Genomic DNA, 18,454 nt, shown 5'->3' with positions numbered 1-18,454 from the left:
ACAGAGAGACCCCCCACAGAGAGACCCCCCACACACACACAGAGAGACCCCCCACACACACACAGAGAGACCCCCCACACACACACAGAGAGACCCCCCACACACACACAGAGAGACCCCCCACACACACACAGAGAGACCCCCCACACACACAGAGAGAGACCCCCCACACACACACAGAGAGACCCCCACACACACACAGAGAGACCCCCCACACACACACAGAGAGACCCCCACACACACACAGAGAGACCCCCACACACACACAGAGAGACCCCCCACACACAGAGAGACCCCCAACACACAGAGAGACCCCCCACACACAGAGAGACCCCCCACACACAGAGACCCCCCACACACAGAGAGACCCCCCACACACAGAGAGACCCCCCACACACAGAGAGACCCCCCACACACAGAGAGACCCCCCACACACAGAGAGACCCCCCACACACAGAGAGACCCCCCACACACAGAGAGACCCCCCACACACAGAGAGACCCCCAACACACAGAGAGACCCCCCACACAGAGAGAGACCCCCCACACAGAGAGAGACCCCCCACACAGAGAGACCCCCCACACACAGAGAGACCCCCCACACACAGAGAGAGACCCCCCACACACAGAGAGAGACCCCCCACACACAGAGAGAGACCCCCCACACACAGAGATAGACCCCCCACACACAGAGAGACCCCCCACACACAGAGAGACCCCCCACACAGAGAGAGACCCCCCACACAGAGAGAGACCCCCCACACACAGAGATAGACCCCCCACACACAGAGAGACCCCCCACACACAGAGAGACCCCCCACACACACAGAGAGACCCCCCACACACACAGAGACCCCCCCCACACACACAGAGAGACCCCCCACACACAGTGACCCCCCACACAGAGAGACCCCCCACACACACAGAGAGACCCCCCACACACAGAGAGACCCCCCCACACACAGAGAGACCCCCCACACACAGAGACCCCCCACACACAGAGACCCCCCACACACAGAGAGACCCCCCCACACACAGAGAGACCCCCCACACACAGAGAGACCCCCCACACACAGAGAGACCCCCCACACACACAGAGAGACCCCCCACACACACAGAGAGACCCCCCACACACACAGAGAGACCCCCCACACACACAGAGAGACCCCCCACACACACAGAGAGACCCCCCACACACAGAGAGACCCCCCACACACACAGAGAGACCCCCCACACACACAGAGAGACCCCCCTACACAGAGAGACCCCCCACACACAGAGAGACCCCCACACACACAGAGAGACCCCCACAAACAGAGACCCCCCTACACTAGCACTTAGCGTGCTCATTGTCAGCAACTGTGTAGACTCCTCCCCATCGCAAAGTTGATGGCAGCTCAACCAGTTAGCTGATGTCATCAACATCATCATCACACACACACAGACATACACAGTGTACACACAGACATACACAGTGTACACACACACACAGACATACACACAGTGTACACACACACACAGACATACACACGGTGTACGTACACACACAGACATACACACTGTACACACAGACATACACACGGTGTACACACACACACACACAGACATACACAGTGTACACACACACACAGACATACACACGGTGTACACACACACAGACACACACATGGTGTACGTACACACACAGACATACACACGGTGTACACACACAGACATACACACAGTGTACACACAGACACATACACAGTGTACGTACACACACACACAGACATACACAGTGTACACACACACACACATACAGTGTACACACACAGACACACACACAGTGTACACACACAGACACACACACAGTGTACACACAGACATACACACAGTGTACACACAGACATACACACAGTGTACACACACAGACACACACACAGTGTACACACACAGAGACATACACACTGTACACACACACAGACATACACACTGTACACACACAGACACACACACAGTGTACACACACAGAGACATACACACTGTACACACACACAGACATACACACTGTACACACACAGAGACATACACACTGTACACACACACAGACATACACACTGTACACACACACACAGACATACACACTGTACACACACACACACACAGACATACACACTGTACACACACACACACAGACATACACACTGTACACACACACAGACATACACACTGTACACACACACACAGACATACACACTGTACACACACACACACAGACATACACACTGTACACACACACAGACATACACACAGTGTACACACACAGACACACACACAGTGTACACACACAGAGACATACACACTGTACACACACACAGACATACACACTGTACACACACACAGACATACACACTGTACGCACACACAGACATACACACTGTACACACACACAGACATACACACTGTACACACACACAGACATACACACTGTACACACACACAGACATACACACTGTACACACACACAGACATACACACTGTACACACACACAGACATACACAGTGTACACACAGACATACACACTGTACACACACACACAGACATACACACTGTACATACACACGCTGTACACATACACACACTGTACGTACACACACAGACACACACACGGTGTACAGACATACACACGGTTTACATACACACACACAGACATACACACGGTGTACGTACACACACACAGACATACACACGGTGTACGTACACACACACAGACAACATACACACGGTGTACGTACACACACACAGACATACACACGGTGTACATACACACACAGACATACACACGGTGTACGTACACACACACAGACATACACACGGTGTACACACACACACACAGACAACATACACACACTGTACGTACACACACACACAGACAACATACACACACTGTACGTACACACACACGGTGTACGTACACACACACAGACATACACACAGTACATACACACACAGTGTACGTACACACACAGACATACACACACACAGACATACACAGTGGACGTACACGTACACAGACAACATACACACGGTGTACGCACACACACACACAGACAACGTACACACACAGACATACACACGGTGTACGCACACAGACAACATACACACCGTGTACGCACACACACAGACATACACACACACACACAGACATACACACGGTGTACGCACACAGACAACATACACACCGTGTACGCACACACACAGACATACACACACACACAGACATACACACGGTGTACGCACACAGACAACATACACACGGTGTACATACACACAGACATACACACACACACAGTGTACGTACACACACACAGACATACACACACAGACATACACACGGTGTACATACACACACACAGACATACACACACACAGACATACACACACACACAGACATACACACGGTGTACATACACAGACACACACACACAGACAACGGTGTACGTACATTCAAGCACTAAGGACTGGATCAGATGCTCGCTTTGGTCCACGCCCCCCCCCGTGCCCCCCCCCCGTGCCCCAGGGCTCCGAGGCAGCGAACGTGACGGGTCCTGGAGGTGCGGCTGTACGGGGCTCCCAGTACGCCGCTGAGAAGCCGCGCTACCGCAGATACTACAGGCGTCGTAGACTCCTCCTGCAGGCGGGGGAGGTGGGTGGGTGGTGGTGGGGGGGGTGGTGGTGGGGGGGTGGTGGGGGGGGGTGGTGTGGGGGGGGGCTCACCGAGTGGCTCACCGGGTCACTCGCCCACCCGCTCACCCACTCGCTCACCAACTCGCCCACCCACCAACCCGCTCACCCACCCACCAACCCGCTCACCCACCCACCAACTCGTTCACCCACCCACCAACTCGCCCACTCACCCACCCACCAAACCCGCTCACCCACCCACCAACTCGTTCACCCACCCACCAACTCGCCCACTCACCCACCCACCAAACCCGCTCACCCACCCACCAACTCGTTCACCCACCCACCAACTCGCCCACTCACCCACCCACCAAACCCGCTCACCCACCCACCAACTCGTTCACCCACCCACCAACTCGCCCACTCGCCCACCCACCAACCCGCCCACTCGCCCACCCACCAACCCGCCCACTCGCCCACCCACCAACTCGCCCACTCGCCCACCCACCAACCCGCCCACTCGCCCACCCACCAACCCGCCCACTCGCCCACCCACCAACCCGCCCACTCGCCCACCCACCAACCCGCCCACTCGCTCACCCACCAACCCGTCCACTCGCTCACCCACCAACCCGTCCACTCGCTCACCCACTCACCCACCCACCAACTCGCTCACTCACCCACCCACCAACTCGCTCACCCACTCACTCACCCACCAACTCGCTCACTCACCCACCCACCAACTCGCTCACCAACTCGCTCACCCACCAACTCGCTCACCCACCCACCCACCCACCAACTCGCTCACCTGCTCACCAACTCACCCACCCACCAACTCACCCACCCACCAACTCGCTCGCCCGCTCACCAACTCGCTCACCCACCCACCAACTCGCTCGCCCGCCCACCAACTCGCTCGCCCGCCCACCAACTCGCTCGCCCGCCCACCAACTCGCTCGCCCGCCCACCAACTCGCTCGCCCGCCCACCAACTCGCTCGCCCGCCCACCAACTCGCTCGCCCGCCCACCAACTCGCTCGCCCGCCCACCAACTCGCTCGCCCGCCCACCAACTCGCTCGCCCGCCCACCAACTCGCTCGCCCGCCCACCAACTCGCTCACCCACCCACCCACCAACTCGCTCACCCACCCACCCACCAACTCGCTCACCCACCCACCCACCAACTCGCTCACCCACCCACCCACCAACTCGCTCACCCACCCACCCACCAACTCGCTCACCCACCCACCCACCAACTCGCTCACCCACCCACCCACCAACTCGCTCACCCACCCACCCACCAACTCGCTCGCCCGCCCACCAACTCGCTCGCCCGCCCGCCCACCAACTCGCTCGCCCGCCCACCAACTCGCCCGCCCACCAACCTGCCCACTCGCCCACCCACCAACCCGCCCACTCGCCCGCCCACCAACCCGTCCACTCGCTCGCCCGCCCACCAACTCGCTCACTCACTCACCAACTCGCTCACTCGCTGACCAACTCGCTTACCCGCCCACCAACTCGCTCACTCACCCACTCGCTCACCCACTCGCTCACTCACCCACTCGCTCACCCACTCACTCGCCAACTCGCTCACCCACTCGCTCACCCACCCACCAACTCTCTCACCCGCCCACCAACTCGCTCACCCGCCCACCAACTCGCTCACCCGCCCACCAACTCGCTCACCCGCCCACCAACTCGCTCACCCGCCCACCAACTCGCTCACCCGCCCACCAACTCGCTCACCCGCCCACCAACTCGCTCACCCGCCCACCAACTCGCTCACCCGCCCACCAACTCGCTCACCCGCCCACCAACTCGCTCACCCGCCCACCAACTCGCTCACCCGCCCACCAACTCGCTCACCCGCCCACCAACTCGCTCACCCGCCCACCAACTCGCTCACCCGCCCACCAACTCGCTCACCCGCCCACCAACTCGCTCACCCGCCCACCAACTCGCTCACCCGCTCACCAACTCGCCCACCCACCCACCCACCAACTCACTCACCCACCCACCAACTCGCTCACCCACCAACTCACTCACCCACCAACTCACTCACCCACCCACCAACTCGCTCACCAACTCACCCACCAACTCGCTCACCCACCAACTCGCTCACCCGCCCACCAACTCGCTCACCCGCCCACCAACTCGCTCACCCGCCCACCAACTCGCTCACCCGCCCACCAACTCGCTCACCCGCCCACCAACTCGCTCACCCGCCCACCAACTCGCTCACCCGCCCACCAACTCGCTCACCCACCCACCAACTCGCTCACCCACCCACCAACTCGCTCACCCGCCCACCAACTCGCTCACCCGCCCACCAACTCGCTCACCCGCTCACCAACTCGCTCACCCGCCCACCAACTCGCTCGCTCACCAACTCGCTCGCCCACCAACTCGCTCGCCCACCAACTCGCTCGCCCACCAACTCGCTCGCCCACCAACTCGCTCGCCCACCAACTCGCTCGCCCACCAACTCGCTCACCCGCTCGCCCGCTCACCCACTCGCTCACCCGCTCACCAACTCGCTCACCCACCAACTCACCCACTCGCCAACTCGCTCACCCACCCACCCACCAACTCGCTCACCAACTCACCCACCCACCAACTCGCTCACCAACTCACCCACCCACCAACTCGCTCGCCAACTCGCTCACCCACTCGCCAACTCGCTCACCCACCCACCCACCAACTCGCTCACCCACCCACCCACCCACCAACTCGCTCACCCACCCACCCACCAACTCGCTCACCCACCCACCCACCCACCAACTCGCTCGCCCGCTCACCATTGTTGCTGTACCCCCTGCCCGTCGTTATCTCTTCCAGGGGGATGGTGAGGGTGGTGAGGGTGGTGAGGGTGGTGAGGGTGGTGAGGGTGGTGAGGGCGGTGAGGGCGGTGAGGGCGGTGAGGGTGGTGAGCGCGGTGAGGAGGGAGAGGAGGAGGAGGAGGAAGGGGGGGTCGGAGCCCCCCCGCTCCGTCGCCCTCCTGTTGAGCGGCGACGGCGACCTCTGACCTCTCAACCCCGGGCCCCTCGGACCCGACCCCAGGTGACCTTTGACCCTTTGACCTTTGCTGTGTGAGTGGGGGGAGTGGTGGTGCAGTGGTTAGCGCACTGTGTGTGTGGGGAGTGGTGGTGCAGTGGTTAGCGCACTGTGTGTGTGTGGGGAGTGGTGGTGCAGTGGTTAGCGCACTGTGTGTGTGTGTGGGGAGTGGTGGTGCAGTGGTTAGCGCACTGTGTGTGTGTGGGGAGTGGTGGTGCAGTGGTTAGCGCACTGTGTGAGTGTGGGGAGTGGTGGTGCAGTGGTTAGCACACTGTGTGTGTGGGGAGTGGTGGTGCAGTGGTTAGCGCACTGTGTGTGTGGGGAGTGGTGGTGCAGTGGTTAGCGCACTGTGTGTGTGGGGAGTGGTGGTGCAGTGGTTAGCGCACTGTGTGTGTGTATGGGGAGTGGTGGTGCAGTGGTAGCCTTCGTAGGTGCTACCACTGACAGCACTTGCCCCTACAGCCTGCTAGAGCCTACCTGGGGGATCTTTGTCTCTGTGTAGGTGCTGCTACTACTCACAGCACTTGCCCCTAGAGGCTACCTGGGGCACCTTTGTCTGTGTGTAGGTGCTGATACTCGCTGACAGCACTTGCCCCTACAGCCTGCTAGAGGCTACCTGGGGGATCTTTGTCTGTGTGTAGGTGCTGCTAACAGCACTTGCCCCTACAGCCTGCTAGAGGCTACCTGGGGAGCTTTGTCTGTGTGTAGGTGCTGCTACTACTAACAGCACTTGCCCCTACAGCCTGCTAGAGGCTTCACGGGGGATCTTTGTCTGTGTGTAGGTGCTGCTAACAGCACTTGCCCCTACAGCCTGCTAGAGGCTACACGGGGGATCTTTGTCTGTGTGTAGGTGCTGCTAACAGCACTTGCCCCTACAGCCTGCTAGAGGCTACACGGGGGATCTTTGTCTGTGTGTAGGTGCTGCTACTACTGACAGCACTTGCCCCTACAGCCTGCTAGAGGCTTCACGGGGGATCTTTGTCTGTCTGTAGGTGCTGCTAACAGCACTTGCCCCTACAGCCTGCTAGAGGCTACACGGGGAATCTTTGTCTGTGTGTAGGTGCTGCTACTACCGACAGCACTTGCCCCTACAGCCTGCTAGAGGCTACACGGGGGATCTTTGTCTGTGTGTAGGTGCTGCTACTACTAACAGCACTTGCCCCTACAGCCTGCTAGAGGCTACACGGGGGATCTTTGTCTGTGTGTAGGTGCTGCTACTCGCTACTACTGACAGCACTTGCCCCTACAGCCTGCTAGAGGCTACATGGGGGATCTTTGTCTGTGTGTAGGTGCTGCTACTGCTGACAACACTTGCCTCTACAGCCTGCTAGAGGCTACCTGGGGGAGCTTTGTCTGTGTGTAGGTGCTGCTACTAACAGCACTTGCCCCTACAGCCTGCTAGAGGCTACCTGGGGGATCTTTGTCTGTGTGTAGGTGCTGCTACTACTCACAGCACTTGCCCCGACATTCTGTTTGAGGCTACCTGGGGTACCTGCGTCTGTGTCTGTGTGTGTGCCCGCGTCAGGAGGGCGAGGCTTGGGTGGCGGAGGATGAGGCGAGAGTCGCCCCTCCACCTCGCCGCGGGCGAAGACGCTTCCGCAGGTTCGCCCGCCCGCTCGCCCGCTCGCTCGCCCGCTCGCCCGCTCGCTCGCTCGCTCACCTGCCTGCTCGCTCACCTGTCTGCTCGCTCACCTGCCTGCTCGCTCGCCCGCCCGCTCGCCCGCTCGCCCGCTCGCTCGCTCGCTCGCTCACCTGCCTGCTCGCTCACCTGTCTGCTCGCCCGCCCGCTCACTCACCTGTCTGCTCACTCGCTCACCTGTCTGCTCACTCGCTCACCTGCCTGCTCGCTCGCTCACCTGCTCGCTCACTCACCTGCCTGCTCACCTGTCTGCTCGCTCACCTGTCAGCTCGCTCACTCACCTGCCTGCTCGCTCACCTGTCTGCTCACTCACCTGCCTGCTCGCTCACCTGTCTGCTCACTCACCTGCCTGCTCGCTCACCTGCCTGCTCGCTCACCTGTCAGCTCGCTCACTCACCTGCCTGCTCGCTCACCTGCCTGCTCACTCACCTGTCTGCTCGCTCACCTGCCTGCTCACTCACCTGCCTGCTCACTCACCTGCCTGCTCGCTCACCTGTCTGCTCGCTCACCTGCCTGCTCGCTCACCTGTCTGCTCACTCACCTGCCTGCTCGCTCACCTGTCTGCTCACTCACCTGCCTGCTCACTCACCTGCTCGCTCACCTGTCTGCTCGCTCACCTGCCTGCTCGCTCACCTGTCTGCTCGCTCACCTGCCTGCTCACTCACCTGTCAGCTCGCTCGCTCGCTCGCTCACTCACCTGCCTGCTCGCTCACCTGTCTGCTCGCTCACCTGCCTGCTCGCTCACCTGCCTGCTCACTCACCTGCCTGCTCGCTCACCTGCCTGCTCACTCACCTGCCTGCTCGCTCACCTGTCTGCTCGCTCACCTGCCTGCTCGCTCACCTGCCTGCTCGCTCACCTGCCTGCTCACTCACCTGTCTGCTCGCTCGCCTGTCTGCTCGCTCGTTCACCTGCCTGTTCACTCACCTGCCTGCTCACTCACCTGTCTGCTCACTCACCTGCTCGCTCACTCACCTGCCTGCTCACTCACCTGTCTGCTCGCTCACTCACCTGCCTGCTCACTCACCTGCCTGCTCGCTCACCTGTCTGCTCGCTCACCTGTCTGCTCGCTCACCTGCCTGCTCGCTCACCTGCCTGCTCACTCACCTGTCTGCTCGCTCACCTGTCTGCTCACTCACCTGCCTGCTCGCTCACCTGCCTGCCTGCTCGCTCGCTCACCTGCCTGCTCGCTCACCTGCCTGCCTGCTCGCTCACTCACCTGCCTGCTCGCTCACCTGCCTGCCTGCTCGCTCGCTCACCTGCCTGCTCACTCACCTGCCTGCTCGCTCACCTGCCTGCTCACTCACCTGCCTGCTCACCCGCCTGCTCGCTCGCTTGCTCACCTGCCTGCTCGCTCGCTCACCTGTCTGCTCGCTCACCTGCCTGCTCACTCACCTGCCTGCTCGCTCACCTGCCTGCTCGCTCACCTGTCTGCTCGCTCACCTGCCTGCTCGCTCACCTGCCTGCTCGCTCACCTGCCTGCTCGCTCACCTGCCTGCTCGCTCACCTGCCTGCTCGCTCACCTGCCTGCTCACTCACCTGCCTGCTCGCTCACCTGCCTGCTCGCTCACCTGCCTGCTCACTCACCTGCCTGCTCGCTCACCTGCCTGCTCGCTCACCTGCCTGCTCGCTCACCTGTCTGCTCACTCACCTGCCTGCTCGCTCACCTGCCTGCTCGCTCACCTGTCTGCTCGCTCACCTGCCTGCTCGCTCACCTGCCTGCTCGCTCACCTGCCTGCTCGCTCACCTGCCTGCTCGCTCACCTGCCTGCTCGCTCACCTGCCTGCTCGCTCACCTGCTCACTCGCTCACCTGCCTGCTCACTCACCTGCCTGCTCGCTCACCTGCCTGCTCGCTCACCTGTCTGCTCGCTCACCTGCCTGCTCGCTCACCTGCTCACTCGCTCACCTGCCTGCTCGCTCACCTGCCTGCTCGCTCACCTGCCTGCTCGCTCACCTGTCTGCTCGCTCACCTGCCTGCTCGCTCACCTGCCTGCTCGCTCACCTGTCTGCTCGCTCACCTGCCTGCTCGCTCACCTGCCTGCTCGCTCACCTGTCTGCTCGCTCACCTGCCTGCTCGCTCACCTGCCTGCTCGCTCACCTGCCTGCTCGCTCACCTGCCTGCTCGCTCACCTGTCTGCTCGGTCACCCGCCTGCTCGCTCACCTGTCTGCTCGCTCACCTGCCTGCTCGCTCACCTGCCTGCTCGCTCACCTGTCTGCTCGCTCACCTGTCTGCTCACTCACCTGCCTGCTCACTCACCTGTCTGCTCGCTCACCTGCCTGCTCACTCACCTGCCTGCTCGCTCACCTGTCTGCTCGGTCACCCGCCTGCTCGCTCACCTGTCTGCTCGCTCACCTGCCTGCTCGCTCACCTGCCTGCTCGCTCACCTGCCTGCTCGCTCACCTGTCTGCTCGCTCACCTGTCTGCTCACTCACCTGCCTGCTCACTCACCTGCCTGCTCGCTCACCTGTCTGCTCGCTCACCTGTCTGCTCGCTCACCTGCCTGCTCACTCGCCTGCTCGCTCACCTGTCTGCTCGCTCACCTGCCTGCTCACTCACCTGCCTGCTCACTCACCTGCCTGCTCGCTCACCTGCCTGCTCACTCACCTGTCTGCTCACTCACCTGTCTGCTCGCTCACCTGTCTGCTCGCTCACCTGCCTGCTCGCTCACCTGCCTGCTCGCTCACCTGTCTGCTCACTCACCTGTCTGCTCACTCACCTGCCTGCTCGCTCACCTGCCTGCTCACTCACCTGCCTGCTCGCTCACCTGTCTGCTCACTCACCTGCCTGCTCACTCACCTCCCTGCTCGCTCACCTGCCTGCTCGCTCACCTGCCTGCTCGCTCACCTGTCTGCTCACTCACCTGTCTGCCTGCTCACCTGTCAGCTCACTCACCTGCCTGCTCACTCACCTGCCTGTTCACCTGTCTGCTCCCTCGCTCACCTGTCTGCTCACTGACTCGCTCACCTGCCTGCTCGCTCACCCCACTCACCCCACTCACCCCACTCACCCCACTCACCCCACTCACCCCACTCACCCCACTCACCCCACTCACGATGCTGCTACTAACGAAGACGACGACCAGGAGGATGATGAGTGATTGATTATCATCGCAATAATTTCCCCTTTTTTTTTTGTTTTTTTTGGCTCAACCCACTGCAGAGGCACCGGCGTCCGTGGCCGCGCCGATGCCCCGGCAACCGAACCGGGAGTCGAACCGAGACCCTCCGAGTGGGAGGACGGAGGAGCGGGAGGAGGAGGTGGAGGAGGAGGAGGAGGAGGGGGAGGAGGAGGTAGAGCGGCCCGGGTAGGCCGAGATGCTCCGGGGCTTGATGGCGGCGGTGGTGGCGGTGACCACGAGCCGCTGCCAGGGGTGGATGTGGCAAGGGCCGTGTCCAACCGTGGGAGGGGCGTTGGAGGAGGCAGGGGTGGCCGGCGGCAACCCACGGGGGCTGGTGGCAGCGGAGGAGGTGGAGGAGGTGGAGGCGGTGGTGGTGGTGGCAGCGGAGGCGGTGGTGGCGGAGGAGGTGGAGGCGGTGGTGGTGGTGGCAGCGGAGGAGGCGGTGGTGGTTCCTACAATCGCAGGCGAAGGAGGAACAGCGCTAAGCAGCCGCAGCAGCAGCAGCAGCAGCAAGGGGAAGGGGTGGAGGTAAGGTGCGGGTGGTGTGTGAGCTAACCACTGCACCACCACTCCCCACACACACACACACACAGTGTGCTAACCACTGCACCACCACTCCCCACACACACACAGTGCGCTAACCACTGCAACACCACTCCCCACTCACACACACACACAGTGCGCTAACCACTGCACCACCACTTCCCACACACACACAGTGCGCTAACCACTGCACCACCACTCCCCACTCACACACAGTGCGCTAACCACTGCACCACCACTCCCCCACGACCAGCCTGCCGAGGCTATCCCTGCGGTGGTGAAGCTTCGTCTCTCTCTCTCTCTCTCTCCATTCCTTAGCCCCCGAGCAAGGACCCTGCCGGAGGTGCCAAGCCCGAAACGTCGGCCGACGGACCCCCCGCGGCTGCTGCCGTTGCCGTGGCGGCGGTCACGGATGCCGGACCGCTCCCGCGGAGTGTCGGCCCAGTCTCCATCGCGACCCTCTTCCCAGAAACCCTTGGGGCGGAGGGTGGTGGTGGTGGTGGTGACAGTGGTGGTGGTGGTGGTGGTGACGGTGATCTCGTTGGCATCTCTGACCTCGTGGACGCGGAATCTGCGAGGGCAGCCGGTGAGTCGGACACCGCCACCTGCTCGCACGGACACGCGGAGACTCGGCACTGTCATAGACTCAGCACTGTCATAGACTCAGCACTGTCATAGCCTCAGCACTGTCATAGACTCAGCACTGTCATAGACTCAGCACTGTCATAGACTCAGCACTGTCACCCACAGACTCAGCACTGTCATAGACTCAGCACTGTCATAGACTCAGCACTGTCACCCACAGACTCAGCACTGTCACCCATAGACTCAGCACTGTCATAGACTCAGCACTGTCATAGCCTCAGCACTGTCATAGCCTCAGCACTGTCATAGACTCAGCACTGTCATAGACTCAGTACTGTCACCCATAGACTCAGCACTGTCATAGACTCAGCACTGTCATAGACTCAGCACTGTCACCCATAGACTCAGCACTGTCATAGACTCAGCACTGTCATAGCCTCAGCACTGTCATAGCCTCAGCACTGTCATAGACTCAGCACTGTCATAGACTCAGTACTGTCACCCATAGACTCAGCACTGTCATAGACTCAGCACTGTCATAGACTCAGCACTGTCACCCATAGACTCAGCACTGTCATAGACTCGGCACTGCCACCCATAGACTCAGCACTGTCACCCATAGACTCAGCACTGTCATAGACTCGGCACTGCCACCCATAGACTCAGCACTGTCACCCATAGACTCAGCACTGTCACCCATAGACTCGGCACTGTCATAGACTCAGCACTGTCACCCATAGACTCGGCACTGCCACCCATAGACTCAGCACTGTCACCCATAGACTCAGCACTGTCATAGACTCGGCACTGTCATAGACTCGGCACTGTCATAGACTCAGCACTGTCATAGACTCAGCACTGTCACCCATAGACTCAGCACTGTCATAGACTCAGCACTGTCATAGACTCAGCACTGTCATAGACTCAGCACTGTCATAGACTCAGCACTGTCATAGACTCAGCACTGTCACCCTTAGACTCAGCATTGTCATAGACTCAGCACTGTCACCCATAGACTCAGCACTGTCATAGACTCGGCACTGTCATAGACTCAGCACTGTCACCCGTAGACTCGGCACTGTCATAGACTCAGCACTGTCATAGACTCAGCACTGTCATAGACTCAGCACTGTCATAGACTCGGCACTGTCATAGACTCGGCACTGTCATAGACTCGGCACTGTCATAGACTCGGCACTGTCATAGACTCGGCACTGTCATAGACTCAGCACTGTCACAGACTCAGCACTGTCACAGACTCAGCACTGTCACAGACTCAGCACTGTCATAGACTCAGCACTGTCATAGACTCAGCACTGTCACCCGTAGACTCGGCACTGTCATAGACTCAGCACTGTCATAGACTCAGCACTGTCATAGACTCGGCACTGTCATAGACTCGGCACTGTCATAGACTCAGCACTGTCATAGACTCGGCACTGTCATAGACTCGGCACTGTCATAGACTCGGCACTGTCATAGACTCAGCACTGTCATAGACTCGGCACTGTCATAGACTCGGCACTGTCATAGACTCGGCACTGTCATAGACTCGGCACTGTCATAGACTCGGCACTGTCATAGACTCGGCACTGTCATAGACTCGGCACTGTCATAGACTCAGCACTGTCATAGACTCAGCACTGTCATAGACTCAGCACTGTCACCCATAGACTCAGCACTGTCACCCACAGACTCAGCACTGTCACCCACAGACTCAGCACTGTCACCCACAGACTCAGCACTGTCACCCACAGACTCAGCACTGTCACCCACAGACTCAGCACTGTCACCCACAGACTCAGCACTGTCATAGACTCAGCACTGTCATAGACTCAGCACTGTCACCCATAGACTCAGCACTGTCACCCACAGACTCAGCACTGTCACCCACAGACTCAGCACTGTCACCCACAGACTCAGCACTGTCACAGACTCAGCACTGTCATAGACTCAGCACTGTCATAGACTCAGCACTGTCATAGACTCAGCACTGTCACCCACAGACTCAGCACTGTCACCCACAGACTCAGCACTGTCACCCACAGACTCAGCACTGTCATAGACTCAGCACTGTCATAGACTCGGCACTGTCATAGACTCAGCACTGTCATAGACTCAGCACTGTCACCCATAGACTCAGCACTGTCACAGACTCAGCACTGTCATAGACTCAGCACTGTCATAGACTCAGCACTGTCATAGACTCAGCACTGTCACCCACAGACTCAGCACTGTCATAGACTCAGCACTGTCATAGACTCAGCACTGTCACCCATAGACTCAGCACTGTCACCCATAGACTCAGCACTGTCATAGACTCAGCACTGTCACCCATAGACTCAGCACTGTCATAGACTCAGCATTGTCACCCACAGACTCAGCACTGTCATAGACTCAGCACTGTCATAGACTCAGCACTGTCATAGACTCAGCACTGTCATAGACTCAGCACTGTCATAGACTCAGCACTGTCACCCACAGACTCAGCACTGTCATAGACTCAGCACTGTCATAGACTCAGCACTGTCATAGACTCAGCACTGTCATAGACTCAGCACTGTCATAGACTCAGCACTGTCACCCATAGACTCAGCACTGTCACCCATAGACTCAGCACTGTCACCCATAGACTCAGCACTGTCACCCACAGACTCAGCACTGTCACCCACAGACTCAGCACTGTCACCCACAGACTCAGCACTGTCATAGACTCAGCACTGCCACCCATAGACTCAGCACTGTCACCCACAGACTCAGCACTGTCACCCACAGACTCAGCACTGTCACCCACAGACTCAGCACTGTCACCCACAGACTCAGCACTGTCATAGACTCAGCACTGTCATAGACTCAGCACTGTCATAGACTCAGCACTGTCATAGACTCGGCACTGTCATAGACTCGGCACTGTCATAGACTCAGCACTGTCATAGACTCGGCACTGCCACCCGTAGACTCAGCACTGTCATAGACTCAGCACTGTCATAGACTCAGCACTGTCATAGACTCGGCACTGTCACCCACAGACTCAGCACTGTCATAGACTCAGCACTGTCATAGACTCAGCACTGTCACCCATAGACTCAGCACTGCCACCCACAGACTCAGCACTGCCACCCACAGACTCAGCACTGCCACCCACAGACTCAACACTGCCACCCACAGACTCAGCACTGTCATAGACTCAGCACTGTCACCCATAGACTCAGCACTGTCACCCACAGACTCAGCACTGTCATAGACTCAGCACTGTCACCCACAGACTCAGCACTGTCACCCATAGACTCAGCACTGTCACCCACAGACTCAGCACTGTCACCCACCAACTCAGCACTGTCACCCACAGACTCAGCACTGTCACCCACAGACTCAGCACTGTCACCCACAGACTCAGCACTGTCATAGACTCAGCACTGTCATAGACTCAGCACTGTCATAGACTCAGCACTGTCATAGACTCAGCACTGTCATAGACTCAGCACTGTCATAGACTCAGCACTGTCATAGACTCAGCACTGTCATAGACTTAGCACTGTCACCCACAGACTCAGCACTGTCACCCACAGACTCAGCACTGTCACCCACAGACTCAGCACTGTCACCCACAGACTCAGCACTGTCATAGACTCAGCACTGTCATAGACTCAGCACTGTCATAGACTCAGCACTGTCATAGACTCGGCACTGTCATAGACTCAGCACTGTCATAGACTCAGCACTGTCATAGACTCAGCACTGTCATAGACTCAGCACTGTCATAGACTCAGCACTGTCATAGACTCAGCACTGTCATAGACTCAGCACTGTCATAGACTCAGCACTGTCATAGACTCAGCACTGTCACCCACAGACTCAGCACTGTCATAGACTCAGCACTGTCACCCATAGACTCAGCACTGTCACCCATAGACTCAGCACTGTCACCCATAGACTCAGCACTGTCATAGACTCAGCATTGTCACCCACAGACTCAGCACTGTCATAGACTCAGCACTGTCATAGACTCAGCACTGTCATAGACTCAGCACTGTCATAGACTCAGCACTGTCATAGACTCAGCACTGTCATAGACTCAGCACTGTCATAGACTCAGCACTGTCACCCACAGACTCAGCACTGTCACCCACAGACTCAGCACTGTCACCCACAGACTCAGCACTGTCACCCACAGACTCAGCACTGTCACCCACAGACTCAGCACTGTCATAGACTCGGCACTGTCATAGACTCAGCACTGTCATAGACTCGGCACTGCCACCCGTAGACTCAGCACTGTCATAGACTCAGCACTGTCATAGACTCAGCACTGTCATAGACTCAGCACTGTCATAGACTCAGCACTGTCACCCATAGACTCAGCACTGCCACCCACAGACTCAGCACTGCCACCCACAGACTCAGCACTGCCACCCACAGACTCAGCACTGCCACCCACAGACTCAGCACTGCCACCCACAGACTCAACACTGCCACCCACAGACTCAGCACTGTCATAGACTCAGCACTGTCACCCATAGACTCAGCACTGTCACCCACAGACTCAGCACTGTCATAGACTCAGCACTGCCACCCATAGACTCAGCACTGTCATAGACTCAGCACTGTCATAGACTCAGCACTGTCACCCACAGACTCAGCACTGTCATAGACTCAGCACTGTCACCCACAGACTCAACACTGTCACCCACAGACTCAGCACTGTCACCCATAGACTCAGCACTGTCACCCACAGACTCAGCACTGTCACCCATAGACTCAGCACTGTCATAGACTCAGCACTGCCATAGACTCAGCACTGTCACCCATAGACTCAGCACTGTCACCCACAGACTCAGCACTGTCACCCATAGACTCAGCACTGTCATAGACTCAGCACTGCCATAGACTCAGCACTGTCACCCATAGACTCAGCACTGTCATAGACTCAGCACTGTCATAGACTCAGCACTGTCATAGACTCAGCACTGCCACCCATAGACTCAGCACTGTCATAGACTCAGCACTGTCATAGACTCAGCACTGTCACCCACAGACTCAGCACTGTCATAGACTCAACACTGTCACCCACAGACTCAGCACTGTCACCCATAGACTCAGCACTGTCACCCACAGACTCAGCACTGTCACCCATAGACTCAGCACTGCCATAGACTCAGCACTGCCATAGACTCAGCACTGTCACCCATAGACTCAGCACTGTCACCCACAGACTCAGCACTGTCACCCATAGACTCAGCACTGTCATAGACTCAGCACTGCCATAGACTCAGCACTGTCACCCACAGACTCAGCACTGTCACCCACAGACTCAGCACTGTCACCCATAGACTCAGCACTGTCATAGACTCAGCACTGCCATAGACTCAGCACTGTCACCCATAGACTCAGCACTGTCACCCACAGACTCAGCACTGTCACCCACAGACTCAGCACTGTCATAGACTCAGCACTGCCACCCATAGACTCAGCACTGTCATAGACTCAGCACTGTCATAGACTCAGCACTGTCATAGACTCAGCACTGTCATAGACTCGGCACTGCCACCCGTAGACTCAGCACTGTCATAGACTCAGCACTGTCATAGACTCAGCACTGTCATAGACTCGGCACTGTCACCCACAGACTCAGCACTGTCATAGACTCAGCACTGTCATAGACTCAGCACTGTCATAGACTCAGCACTGTCACCCATAGACTCAGCACTGTCATAGACTCAGCACTGTCACCCATAGACTCAGCACTGCCACCCACAGACTCAGCACTGCCACCCACAGACTCAGCACTGCCACCCACAGACTCAACACTGCCACCCACAGACTCAGCACTGTCATAGACTCAGCACTGT

General features: G+C 58.5%; 1 protein-coding gene across 1 annotated transcript in view; it reads left to right on the top strand.

Annotated features, from left to right (window-relative positions):
* The window catches only part of LOC142907151 (uncharacterized), a 43,700-nt gene that overhangs the window by 21,386 nt on the left and 3,860 nt on the right, over positions 1–18,454 (top strand). The window contains exons 5-9 of the mRNA XM_076056344.1: positions 3,560–3,685; positions 6,504–6,725; positions 8,245–8,321; positions 11,519–12,005; positions 12,339–12,606. Of these exons, the coding sequence (XP_075912459.1) occupies positions 3,560–3,685; positions 6,504–6,725; positions 8,245–8,321; positions 11,519–12,005; positions 12,339–12,606 (1,180 nt within the window). The remainder of the gene's footprint in view (positions 1–3,559; positions 3,686–6,503; positions 6,726–8,244; positions 8,322–11,518; positions 12,006–12,338; positions 12,607–18,454) is intronic.

Source organism: Petromyzon marinus, chromosome 75 (assembly GCF_048934315.1).
Source record: "Petromyzon marinus isolate PM22_M1 ecotype Great Lakes invasive population chromosome 75, UKy_Petmar_22M1.pri1.0, whole genome shotgun sequence".
NCBI lineage: Eukaryota > Metazoa > Chordata > Hyperoartia > Petromyzontiformes > Petromyzontidae > Petromyzon > Petromyzon marinus.
The sequence above is the reverse complement of the archived record's forward strand: the minus strand, read 5'-3'. Positions and strand labels throughout refer to the sequence as shown.